Source organism: Meleagris gallopavo, chromosome 5 (assembly GCF_905368555.1).
Source record: "Meleagris gallopavo chromosome 5, MGAL_WU_HG_1.1, whole genome shotgun sequence".
Lineage (NCBI taxonomy): Eukaryota > Metazoa > Chordata > Aves > Galliformes > Phasianidae > Meleagris > Meleagris gallopavo.
This window is the reverse complement of record NC_139408.1, coordinates 24,761,337-24,774,569: the sequence shown is the minus strand read 5'-3', so window position 1 is coordinate 24,774,569 and position 13,233 is coordinate 24,761,337. Positions and strand designations below refer to the sequence as shown.

At 38.0% G+C, this 13,233-nt stretch overlaps 1 protein-coding gene across 1 annotated transcript in view; it reads left to right on the top strand.

The window, feature by feature from the left end:
- Positions 1–10,954, top strand: part of SPTBN5 (spectrin beta, non-erythrocytic 5) — a 91,147-nt gene extending 80,193 nt beyond the window's left edge. Inside the window, exons 58-69 of the mRNA XM_085224816.1 lie at positions 752–907; positions 1,420–1,637; positions 2,724–2,913; positions 3,447–3,623; positions 4,286–4,390; positions 4,766–5,383; positions 6,564–6,635; positions 8,091–8,177; positions 8,559–8,650; positions 8,823–8,908; positions 9,390–9,516; positions 10,303–10,954. Of these exons, the coding sequence (XP_085080942.1) occupies positions 752–907; positions 1,420–1,637; positions 2,724–2,913; positions 3,447–3,623; positions 4,286–4,390; positions 4,766–5,383; positions 6,564–6,635; positions 8,091–8,177; positions 8,559–8,650; positions 8,823–8,908; positions 9,390–9,516; positions 10,303–10,477 (2,103 nt within the window). The 3' untranslated portion in view covers positions 10,478–10,954. The remainder of the gene's footprint in view (positions 1–751; positions 908–1,419; positions 1,638–2,723; positions 2,914–3,446; positions 3,624–4,285; positions 4,391–4,765; positions 5,384–6,563; positions 6,636–8,090; positions 8,178–8,558; positions 8,651–8,822; positions 8,909–9,389; positions 9,517–10,302) is intronic.
- The last annotated feature ends 2,279 nt before the right edge of the window (positions 10,955–13,233 follow it).

The window sequence follows — 13,233 nt, the reverse complement described above, 5'->3', positions numbered from 1 at the left end:
TTCTTTCTTCTTTTTTTTAATTAATTCAGCTCATTAAATGAGGGGTAAACCGTCTATATATTTTTTACTGGATCAATGAGTTGAAGTCAAACAAGGGAAATGAGAGAAAGTGTGATAGAGAATGCAGGGACAAGACCTTTACCTTTTGGCAGCAGTTAGTAGCTGTAAAATCAATTCACAACATCCTGTGAAACAGCAGTCTCAGATGTATTTAGAAAAGCAGAAAGGACAATTAAATTCAACTTTTTAAGTTGGCTTAAGGAAAACATAAAATGTCAGATGTCCTCAGATCTTTTCACTACTGTTACATACACATTTTGAATATGGAGTAGTTCATGCTCACCATAGTCTATTTCACTATGCCATGAAGTTAATGCATGACAATTGTTAACATAAACGTTGAAACAGCTTTAGAACATTTTAAATTCTAATTTCAGAAAACTTAATTTTCACCCAGCTCACCTTTTTCACTGCAATATATGTCTTTATTCCAAGCAAGTTTTCTGGGGCAATTTCTCCACTTGAGAGGGCAATTTCTGCTTACCATCCTACATGGGAATAAATTTGATACATCTTTGGATATACCTTTTTCTTTCCATTGAGAAACAGAACTTGGAAAATTAGATGACTTAATCGGGAAGGTGTTTCACTTCTGCTCTTGTTCTGCATTAGGACACAATACTAGAGTCACTTGTTTTTGCACTGCAGACATGATATATTGTATTACCATTAAAATTTTTCTTTATTTTAGAATCTGAGAGCAGCCCAGCAAGTTCATCAGTACGATCATGATGTGGATGAAGTAAAGGGCTGGATGCAGGAGAAGGAGGCTGTGGTGGACATAGATGATTATGGATATGATCTTCCAGGTGTACAAACTCTTCTGAGCCAGCTTGAAGGAGTGGAGGTGAGGATGTATCTATCATAAAGCAGCAGCAGAAAAGCATAAAAAAATAAATAAATGGACATCAATGCCTGATTTGAAATATTCTCAACTGCCTTGTTGGCAGAACAAAAGATAAATTTATTCCACTCTGAAATATCCTTTGTGCCTCATGGAAGGGGTCTTTTCCTCACAGTTTTACCTTTTGATATCAAGTTATTACTACTTTTGCTGCTCAGGATAAACTTCTTTCCTAAAGCTTATTTCAAACTGTTGTTATAATTGCAAAGTTGTTATTTGAACTGCAAGAGGAGACTTCAGCTCCATAGTTACCAAAATAAGCATCATGTCACATTTAAAGAAGATTTTTTGATGTTTGATGAATGTTACAAGGCACTAGAGGAAAAACCTGTAGAGTTATGTTCCCAGCCTCTTCGCAGCCAGTGTATAGAAAAGATATGAACCATTTTTAAAATTTGCTTTTGACAGATGTAAGTAGGGACTTAGTCTTACAATCCATTCTGTTTTTGTTCCAGAGAGATCTAGGAGCCATAATGAAAGAGCTGGAACGGATTCGAGGAGAAGCCTGGCACCTCAGCCGCACATACCCACAACTCAAGGAAAACATTATGGAGAGACTCACAGATGTGGATGAGTGCTGGAGAAATCTGGATAAGAAGTTTCTGGAGAGAAAGGCGAGACTGAGTCAGGCAGAACAAGTCCAGCTCTACTTCAATGACTGCAGGGAGCTAATGTATGTGTTTGTTCCTTGAGTCTGTCTGCAGGCCTTATTTCTGGTCTCCCCCATTTGGGATTTTCTAAATTATGCCTTTGGTTATTTGGCCCCTGTTCCAAGTGTTCTACAACTTGCTTGCAAATTTCTTTTAATAATAATACATAGCATCTTCTCAACAGCATGTCATGGAACTGACCACACATCAGGGGGGACCATGTCACTCCACTTCAGTGAAGTGTTCACAATAAGCCCATATTTTTACCCTATTTCCTAGACATCTTGAAAATCAAGTCACTCTGAACAGTTTTAATTTCAATGAAATATATCTTTGATTTGGCAGGAAGATGGGAGAGTCTCTGCTACATATTCAAGTAATTTATTCCTATACAGACATCAGAGCTTGCTTTTCTTAGAATGAAAGCATCCATATTAAAGATAATCTTCTAGAATTGGTTAGCACCTGTTCAAGTATTGAAAGTGTTTTACCCACATTTATTTAATCCTACTGACAATATGCATATACTGTTCTGTTCATTTTCATGAGGTATCAGTTTTTTGCAAGAAATCAGTTACTTTTTTTTTCTTTTTACATTTGAATTAGAATGAAACTGAATGTTAAAAGCATCTAAAAAACATACCTTTTAATGTTGAGTTAAAGTGTTTAAATTAACCTTTGTAAGTATGTGTAAATACAGGTCTAGTGTAAAAGCTGAAATAACTAATGGGATGCCACTTCTATACTTGAAGCGGCAGTTGAATATTAAAATACTACATTTTATCATTTTAGTGTAATTTTAATCAGAAATGATACATATTTCTCAGAATATTTTTAAGTAGCATTTCTCAAAGAAGAAATATGGGAAATTTTAATTTATTGTGATTAATGAAAGAGTTAAGTCATTAAAGGAGTAGAAATCCAAAGAGAGTGAAGTGGTTACCACTGACTGGGCATTTACTATGATAAGGGATAGATCCAGAGGTTAGGTAAATCAAGAAGCATGTGTTTATGTCAGTTGAAGCAAATGAGACTCATATTCCTTCAATTTTTACCCTTTTAACTCTTTTTTTTTTTTTTTTTTTTTTTTTTTTTTTTTTTTTTTGTAGGGCATGGGCCAATGAGATGCATGCACTAGTGATATCTGAGGAACTAGCAAATGATGTCCTGGGAGCTGAGCTGCTTATCAAACGTCATGAGGAATACAAGCGTGAGATAGAGAAACAGTGGCTAAAATATGAAGAAATACAGCGGGCAGGAGATGACCTAATGAGGAATGGACATTTCATGTCTGTGGAGGTGTGCTGATAAGTTAAATATTTTACAAATGAAACCAATCAAAGAAGTCATATTAAATAGGCAGGGTTTGCAGCTTAGTCTGTTTTTCAAAACAAAATACTAAAAGGGACAACAGCAAGCATTTCTCTACTATTGAAAGCTGCAGACTTGATGTGACGTGGCAAAGAAAAAAAACCCTTTTAAAATTCTTCTTCCTTTCCTGAAAAACTGATTTTGATGCTAACCATAAAAGAAAAGTCACTGGCTATCTGGGGAGTAGGTAATGCTATTCCACAGAAAAGATAAGCCACATCAGATTTTGGCATCTAGCTACACAAAAACTAGAATAAAATACATCACATAGCAATCAGCCATAGGGTGAGGTCTCTGAAAATATGTCAAATTTTCTTTCTAAATTATGTTACCACCATAAAATTATCTAGAGGTCATCTTCTAGTTCTTGAGGCTAAATTATCTGCTAGTTGGCTGTCAAAAATGTAAGTCCAATTGGATCTTTTACCTCACGGTATTAGAAATGGTTGGGTTTTTTTTAGATTGAAGAAAAACTGCTAGAGCTGTCAGAGCTGATGAAGAAAGTAAAGGAGAGCTGGAACATGAGGAAAGAGTTGTATGAAGAAAACTGGGAGATTCAATTGCTCCGCAGAGAGCTAGAACAAGCAGAAGCATGGCTGGCTGCCAAGGAGAGCTTTCTTTCAGACCCTAACTATGGGGTAAGTAAGGACAGTGTTACAGTATTGAAGTGCCTCCTAGAACATACTGACTGCTAGGAGCATACGCTAGCTCAACTCTGAAATTATACAAATCTAAAGAGCAAGGCAGCCTTGAGACTACAGGGGGCATGATTTTGGTGCTGTTACAGAAGGGAACCTGAGTCAGGCACTACAGTTTACATGATGGTGAGCTTCAAGAGGTGATGGCGGCTTCCAGGGGTTGGTAGAAGACTGGAAGAATTGCATCTCATTTCTTCTTGACATAGTAAGAAATCTTATAGATGGTACCACTTTCCCTGTCATGGAGAGAACCTGCATTGAAAGGAAAGCACCATCAATATCAGAGATATTCCACTACAAGGAGAGAGCAAGGCAGAGATTTAAGATGCATGTTGTTACAAGGGTAGGAAGAAACAAAGTGTGTCTAGCTCAAACTAAAATCCAAGTACTTGATCTGTATGTAAACTGTTACAGTTGAAAGCCATGATACCACTTGGCTTCAGTGGAAAAAAGAAGGTTGCTTCTTGAGTTCTTTTTCTCACATAGAGCTGCCAGACTGCAAGCTGTTTAAAAAAAAAATAATAATAAAATAAATAAATAAATAAATAAATTCCATTAGACTTGAGTTTCAACTTCTGTATCTGTTCATTTTTTCTACTCAGGATTCTGTGTCTGAAGTAGAGGAACTACTGAAGAAACATCGTGACTTTGAGAACATGCTTGCAGTTCAGGAGGAAAAATTTGCTCAACTCAGCAGGAAAACTAAGGTGAGAAGTAGGAGGCTGATTAGCTGTATCTGGGACAGTATGATCTGGAATCTTAGATATCTGGAGTCAGTCATTCCATGTAAGAATACTCATTGCTTCTACAGCAAACTTGGAGAAGCATTGGCACAGTTTCTCTAGATGTTATTAAAGTCTCTAGACAAGGTCTCAAGGTTATTAAAGTCTCTAGCTCAGGGTATAGCAAATAAATTTAGTTCTAATGGTTAGAATGCCAGTGAAGGTATAGTCCTTAAAATTTAGTGCCAGAAGAGAGTGCATTTGAAAAACATTTGTGCTTAAAATAAAAGCTTCTCTGGAAAGTGCCCATGAGTGCACTTACACAGGTAATTTCAAAAATGTAATGTTTATGTCCTACAGAGGGAGATGAATCTTCTGAAACAGACAGATGCAGAAGAAAGTGAGCAGAAAGATAAAGGCAAAATTGTACGGGTTCCCTCTCTGAAAAGAAAAACATCTGACAAAAGGAATCCACCACCAAAAGTGATAGAGATAAGGAACACAAAGCCTGTGCAATCTGTGCAACCACCGCTCCTGTCCTGGACTCCACTTGAAACAATTTTCTCCCCAGTTGAAAAGCCTGCAGTGGCATTCCAACAATTTGCTTCTGGGAAAGTCCCAGAGGTGCTGAGCAGCAAAAAAACAGAAATGAAACCTGAGAGGAGACTCAGTGAGATTATCACTCCATCTACACCAAAGACAGTGGACCCACAAGTTACGTCTTTGGCACATCACAGTTCTTTAACCTCTCCTTTATCTCCTACACCCATAAGCCTGCAACGCAGCAGCAATTTCTCAGAATCATATGCCACGGGCCTTTTATCACCTCAAGAAAAAAGTGCTGAAAGCTCCTCCTTCTCCAACCTGCAAACAAAATTAATGGCAACATCACCCAAGCCAGATCAGAATTCATTAGATAAATCACCAGATTTACTGCTGTCAAGGTCCTCACGGGAGACACTGGAGACTGCATCCTTGGTAAGTCCCAGAGATTCTTGACTCTCCTCATAAAACTAGATCAAATAATGAAATACAGAAAATTCTGCAAGAAAGTCCTTTGCAATCAATATTTTTTCCAAAAACATTAATCAGATACATACAGCTTAAAAGCATTTTTAATTTGTTCAGCCTTATAGCTTAGGGCTTGACACCTGCATGGGTTTCTGGTTTTCATTCCCAAATTAGAAGCTATTCATACTGCTGGACATTCAGCGGAACACTTAACCTCAGAAAGAGAGAAAGCTGCTGATTTATTCATGACATCTTGCCTTTCCATAAGCATCTCCATAGAAGTTACATTGAAGCAGTATTAGGTAGCACCTTTGCCCAAAGCTGATCAGCTGGTGCAAGTCTAGAACCAGAAGCTCCTAGTTGCTCGCCCAGGCAGGAAATTCACTGTTAACTCATAGATGGGTAAAAGTTGTTCCCTTCCTCTTTGCACTTTAAAAGAGGAATGTATTTCTCACATACCCAAGTATACCAGTGCAACACTACACTTTGTTGTAACTCAGCATTATTGAAGGGGTGTAATTAATTCTTTGGCAATTTAAGTTGTAAATTGTATTTAGTAATATCAAAATAATATTCAAAGGTAATAAAATTTACTTTTCTGTAATGGATTTTATTATTTGACTGCTATCACAGTCAAAACACTGAATGGCTCTTGGTCACGTAATGTTTGGATGTCAAATAGAGTACTTGTATTGTAAGGATGTCATCTCTGTCCCTTGTAAACAGCATGACAATACCCTTTTTTCTGAATAATAATGCTAATTTACACCTCCAAATGGTGGTCAACCTCCAAACTTGGTTGACCAAGAAAGAGAGGTCCAGGACCTCCCTGTAATAATCCAGGTTGAAAGCCAGCTTGCCGTTCCAGGTAAGCAAATGATTGGATTTCAAAAGGAAACATTAATTTTATAATAAACTGTGATAAATTCCCTGAGCATATTGTTCTAGGGGCATATGGATTCTCTTCACGTAAGCAGCAAATCAGAGACGTGATTACAAACTAGAAAGGATTTCTGGCTGCACCATGAACAAAAACGCTAGAAGCAGCAAAGAGTCTTTCTGTGTGGAATTTACCTAGAAATAGCTTCAAAATTTGTAACATCTTCAAGGGCTTTTAAAAAGTTTAACAGCAGTGTTCTTGTCTCAGGTTTCTGCAAGTCTCCAGCATATGGAGGGATTCCTAGAAAAGAGAGACCAGCTTCTTCCAGGACGACAACAGGTAGAAAAAAATGCCTCTACTCTGGTTTAATTCACCTTTCCTTGAGTTACAGTCCATATCAGATCAGACTTCTTCAAGATAAAACTATCCTGAAGAGGAGAGCAGGACTGAAGGTTTAAATCAATTACTGCTAAAGAAGTGTCTACTGATTTCATCAGTACCTGATCCTGTCCTTAACAGAGACAATGACATTGTGCCTGTCATAGGAATCATGCAGAACACGGTCTGTCTGTTCATAATAAATTAGATATCCATGATAAACCAGAAACTTGAATGAAGCTCTCCTTCAACAGGCTTCATGATCCTGTATCAGCACGTGATGGTTTGTTGGCAGAGGAAGCTCCAACTCCCATGCTTTCAGTGATTGTAGCTTCTAATTTACTAGAAGAGAAAAAAGATTTCAGTTAGTTTTTGGAAGTTGTGCTTTGTTTAATCTAGAGTTGAATGATACTGAAATCAGAATTCTTATCCTGGGAAGGAATAATAGATCAGTAAGATAATGATCATAACAGGACAGGAAGTTTCCTAATATTTATCAACAGTCACCATATATCACACATGTATCACCATGTAGACATCTGAGTGTTTACTGAGGTATTGCATGTAAGCAGGTAGACTTGGATTTTTTGTCCCATAGAATATTTCCTCTGACACTTTTTAACTTGAAATCTCTCTCTTAAAAATTGAAGCTGGTATGGATTTCATCATCTGGAAATGAAATGTAGTTATTCCACTCCTTTGAACACACCAAATTTAGTCTGCTTTGATACTGAACTTCCATCTTACTGAAAAACTATGACGTATCTTCCTCAACATGTTTTCCTTCCTTTTCTCTGAATCACCAAATTAGTCAACTTGATTTACTGTGATTAACTGATACAACAAAATAAGAATACATACATGTAATAGGAGCTTTGGAATTTGGAAGATTCTCAAGACACTAGAGTGACCTTTCAGTGGTGCACAGTTGGGATAGGAAATAGCAGTTGTTTTTGCATAGTGTTCAATAGCATTCTGCAGATGATAGTCTAGGAAATGAACTAAAATTTGGCAACTGTATCAGAGTGAAACAAAATATTTCAAACTAAACTGTGACCAGCAGGCACGGCCTGGTTCCAGTTAGGAAAATGAAGTGAGCCTGTTAGTGTCCAAAAGTAGACCAAGATTTAATAACACATCTCTCAAAGTTATTGCTGACTATAACATGGTGTAGAAGTTCCTTGAGCTGTACTGTATCATTTGTTGGGTTCTGATTCACAGAACCCTTTACTGAATCATCGCAACAGTAACTACAACAGGCTCTGTTTTTTTAGGAGGTAATAATGACAAAGAGAACTTCTGTGTTCATAATCTGGCTCATCTCCTGGCTTACTGTGGAAGCTGCCCAAAGAAGATTCCACTACTGAAATAAAATATATTGCTAATCATTGGATTTTATTATTATTTTTCTTATAGCCAGGTTCAAGGTCTTGGAAATCCTTCTATGTAAAACTCGATGGACTAAAGCTTGATTTCTATAATGATGAACAAGAAGCATCTAAGGTAATTTCTTTTTTGAATCTTTCTAGTAATCTGTGTGTTACATTTGCTTCATTTGGGGGCTAGGAGTAATTGGTTCTCTTACAAATGTTGTTTTTGTCAAATCCTACAGTTGTTCAATGGTTACCAACTACAAGACTGAATAATAAGATTTCATAAGTTTTCAAACAGTCTTTAAATGAAGTATCTGATTCAAATATCTGACTTCTAGATATAATGTGTCCATTGTTCCTCTGTGGTTCTTCCTATTCATTGAGCTTGATCATAAAATTAGAGGCAGAAAAAGATATTATGGGTGTATAGTCAGCCTACATGTTGGTATAGAATTGAAACCCAGGAGAAAAGATACAACAGATATTTTGTTATGATTCTGTCCTCCTTCAGAATATATCCACACTCCCATCTCTCAGCATTGTTGGTGCCAAATGTGAGAGGCTGACAAACTACATCAGGAAAGAGAACACCTTCATGTTACGGTAAGTCTTACAGAAAGGTGTGCTAATAAAAATCTACACAGCTATCCTGACTCGTTGCATTTGCCTACAATCACCTATGACCGTAGGAGGCATAACTGCATTGTCTTACACTGCTTATCTCAGTCAAAAGTAAGATTAACTAGAATGTTCCCTCTCCTATCCCTTTTCACAGACTGAGAGATGGGGCAGAGTATTTCTTTTCAGCACCTTCTCCGAAGCTGATGGAGAACTGGTTGCAGTCACTACAGAATAATATAGGTACGTTCTCATTTTATTCAAGACTTAATTGTGTTTTAGCAAGTGATGGTGAGAGAAAGAGAAGAGAATGAGAGACTGTCCTTAGAATGGGGCATTTGGAGCCTTCCTTTTTGCATCCTTCAGACAGCAATACACAAGTTACCTGTCACCTTTCAATGTAGTATCGTGGCAGGAGAGTGCCCTGGGGTGACTTGCAAAGCAGCCTTTCAGTTGTACTGCAGCCAGCATCAGGTTGATTCCAAAGGAGGATATTACCCAACAGCCATAGCCATCATTTCAGTAAAGGGTTGCTTTGGATCTTGATCAACAGTTTTTCCTCTAAATCCACTAGGCAGTGGTATACTGGAAAGGAAGCCAGGGCAACAATTATAACGAGTTTCAGGGAAAACTGGTATGGACCCAGGATTGGCTACACACTCCAAATTCTTATTCTAGTAGTATTTTACCACCGTGTTTTTATCTGTGTTCTTTGACTCTGTAGGACATAGAAACAGACCAGATTCCACAGTGATGGTGAGACCTTTCACTCCAAGCACTGAGACCTCCCAGACAAGTCTGTGGGACAGAGACTCTGCTGAAAGACTAACCAGCAAAAGTACACTCCTAAGGTAGGGGGTTCTGTGCTGCAATGCTGAACAGACACCACCACTGTTTGTGCTTAGTTAGCAGCCACATACAGAGGTAGATTGTCCTGAGATCCAAAAATTCTGCTTCTCTATTGTTAATCTGATAGAATACAGTATTCTTGAGTAGGATGATGCCTCATTTCACTTTGTCATTTATGATGTGCTACAGCCAATTTTCAAAACTGGGTTTCAATGAAGTCAGCTATATACTGTCTGTGGTTAACAATTTAAACCTGGGAATCCCAGAGGAATTCTTTTATCACTTATTTTAGTCACTAACGTTATTGAAATGAAGTGTGTGACCTGAAAATTGGATTACCTTTATGCTCAGTGGAGACAAACGTGTTCCAATAGATGAGAAAACCAGAGCATGAATCTAAACTAGAAGCCTACTATTTTTCCTCTGAATATTCTCTCCAGCAAGGTCTGAAAGGAATCCAGAACTCTTATAGTAAGGAACAAAATCAGTTGTCTAAAATTGCACTGTTTGAATACTTCAATCACGGACCATTTTGAGAACCCAAACACAGACACTGAAAACTCAGCTGCAGCCAAATTAGGAAATTTGGCCTGTAGAGTAAATTAGTTTATATTGCATTTAGAGGTTGTAAAAATCTTCCGGGCTGTGATATGAAACTCTAATCCCTCTGCAAGGTTGATTTTTTTTTTGCTGCTGAGGTAGATGCATAAGAGGTGCTCTGAATATACACAATGACTTAAATTCATCCAGATTGCCCCTAATTATCTGGTGATGACTGTTGTTCATAGGAGAACACCATCTTTCAGAATCAAACCAGAGAAGGAATCTGCAGAATTTTTCAGAAATTTAAAGGAAGATGGGACTGCAGTGACCCAAGCCTCCATCACCACTCTGAATCGAGAACAAAGTGGTAATAACACAAAACTGCCTCCATCTCTACTAGAAGAAGGAAGAGGAAAATAACATTTGCTTCAATGAAAAACAGACCCTTCACCACTGTATCTAACCTCTGCAAATGTATTCATAAGTTTTAATTTAATCACTACCTTTGGAACTTATTTTAATTAGGCATTAAATCTGGTAAAGTCATTAAATATAATTAAAAAGAACATCTGGGATACTTCTGTGGATACGACTTTGTCATTCACCCTATCACCTAAGTAACATATACTCCAAGTCACTTAATGGAAAAAGAGAGGGAACTTTAATCCAGACAGCTCACATGAAGTGACTGCAAGATGGAAGTTTGCCCATCCACCCTCTCACTGGAACAAGCAGCAAAGTTGTATTTAGCAGCCTTTGTTCAGTGGCTAAGACTGAGGACCAGAAGTATAAAGACAAGGACCCACACTAGTCCTCTGATGGTGGCTAAACAAGACGTAGAGCCTGATGTAAAGGTGGAGAATCAAAAGAAAAGGAAAAAAAAAAAATTAAAAAGAAGCATGGTCTGAGGCAATTTTGTGCATAAAATACCCTCTTTCCTTTCATAGTACCTTGTGTTGGAAAAAAGATGATAAGCGTATACTGAAAGAAATGATGCATCCACAATAGAGCATTTTTCAGAAGACCTGTCACTGTTTTCAGATATTATACAGCAACAATTCAGGTGTCCATTGCTGCAGGCCTATAAGAGACTCCAGTTTTAAATTGCTGGAGCTTGATTTTGACAAATGAGAGGAACTAGATGCTGTCAGCTCTGTGCCTCCCTCCCAGGGCTCATCAGTCACACCAAATTGCATTACTGTGGTTTTGGCTGAGATCTGACTTAAGACCTGCAACCTGATCGCCAATCTCCATAGATGAAAGATAATTGCACTTAAAGATTTGTCTCATCTTAAAATGTTTTAATGCCCTAAATTTTGTCTTGAGGTGTTGATGTAACAAAGCCATCGAATGGGCAGTGCACAGTTAGCACAGCTTTAGTTGTCTGGTGCTCTAAGTAGAACTCTTCAAAGTCATGGCAACTGAACATAAACATTAGTCCCACTCTGTGATAGAAGAAAATCCCTTGGCAGTCACCTTGGCAGTGTCTCTCCCAGGAAAAGGGCAAATGAAAGAGCACTTACTTATTTCATAATGAAATGAACTTTGCAGGGTTTGTCAGACTCTTCTAGGGAAGACATTCAACATTCACAAATTAGAAATTCAAAATACCGTGGGATTAAATTATTGCACATAAACCTCTCTTTCTGCACCTGCAAGCATACCAGTGCACTTCATGCTATTCCAGTATAAATTGTTTTGAACAGCTGAAAATGGAAATGATCATCAGATCCAGGTGGGCTGTAATGTTGTTGGTTAGCAAGCACAATTTTTTTGTCTAGAAAAAGGCACATTTGCAAAATTATTCTGCTATGCTATAAATAGCCAATATTTCCAACATTCATTTCTGCAATTGTTCCAGTGTTGCATTTACCACTATAATGATCAAATAGAGAGGCAATGAAATATTTTGTCATTTGCCAGAGGCATGGGAGGCCTTGAAAAAAAGTAGATTGTGATATGGAAGCCTGCCATTATTGTATGTTAATTGAAGAATAAGTGGCATCCACACCTACAGGTAAGCTGGGGCTCATTAGTAATTACAGGGCAATATTTTAAAGCATAGTATGGTGTAGTGTTTTTCCTCATAGGATAGATACGGTAGCCTACTAATTTCATCAGCTGGATCACCCAGTCCTTGTGCTTTTACCAACTCTTCCCAAAGCAGAAGCCTCAGATGCATGTGATATCAAAGGAGGACTCCATCCGCCTCTGCACAGCTCATTTCCTCATCCCTATAAAAACTACATTTCAAGTCCCATGCCCTTACCTGCTCACTTAAGTCCTGGCACTTCAAAGTGGAGTGAGGAGGCAGCTTAGGAGGCACAAACCATCACTCTCCACAAGGCATAGGCTGCTGTTGCTCAATAAGCTGCAAGTAACTGGCAACAATAGCTGTGGCTCTTAAACTGAGATGCATGAGAAATATTTCAACATACTTTATCCCAGAGAAGCTTTCCCTCCAGAAGTGCCAAGGAGGGTTAGAAGAGATACATACCATGATGTATGTCAGCAGAAGGAGGTCCTCCCTACAGATGCACGGGAAGGAAGGGAACGCTGAAGATAAAATCACCAGTCTTGTTTTGTCTGCACATCTTCTGTCATCATTGACCACAACTACAAGGAACCAGATAGGAACAAATTGAAAAAAAAAGTCACATAGTTATCTGAGGCACAAAGATTGGTTTAGCTTTCCAATCTTAACCTGATTTTGCTCCATCCTTTGATACTTCTCTCCTTCTTTCTTCCTGCAAATAACTCTTTTACTTTCAGGAACTGGTTTATATCCCATGAATGTAGATTATACGTATATTTTTTGTTGACAATGTCATTGACATTACTAAACCTGCTGCTTTCAATATTCCCCTGGCTCATTCAAAGTTCTCCATGAATTTGTCATTCCACAGCATGCACTGATTAGTAGTTTATCATTGCAAGGAGTTACAGTTTTATGCTACTTTTACTACATGTACCAATTTATTAGTAGTGAATGCTTGAAGCATTGCCCCATTGCCCAAAGCACCTTGCAGCTTTGAATAGAATATATGGACATTCAGATTAAGAAAATGGGTCAGTAGGATGGTGCCTTAGGGAAGCCAAGAGCTGCTGGCTCAATGAACATGATCAACTGCTTACACGCTATATTACACAGGTTTGGTTGTTCTGGGAATGGGAGA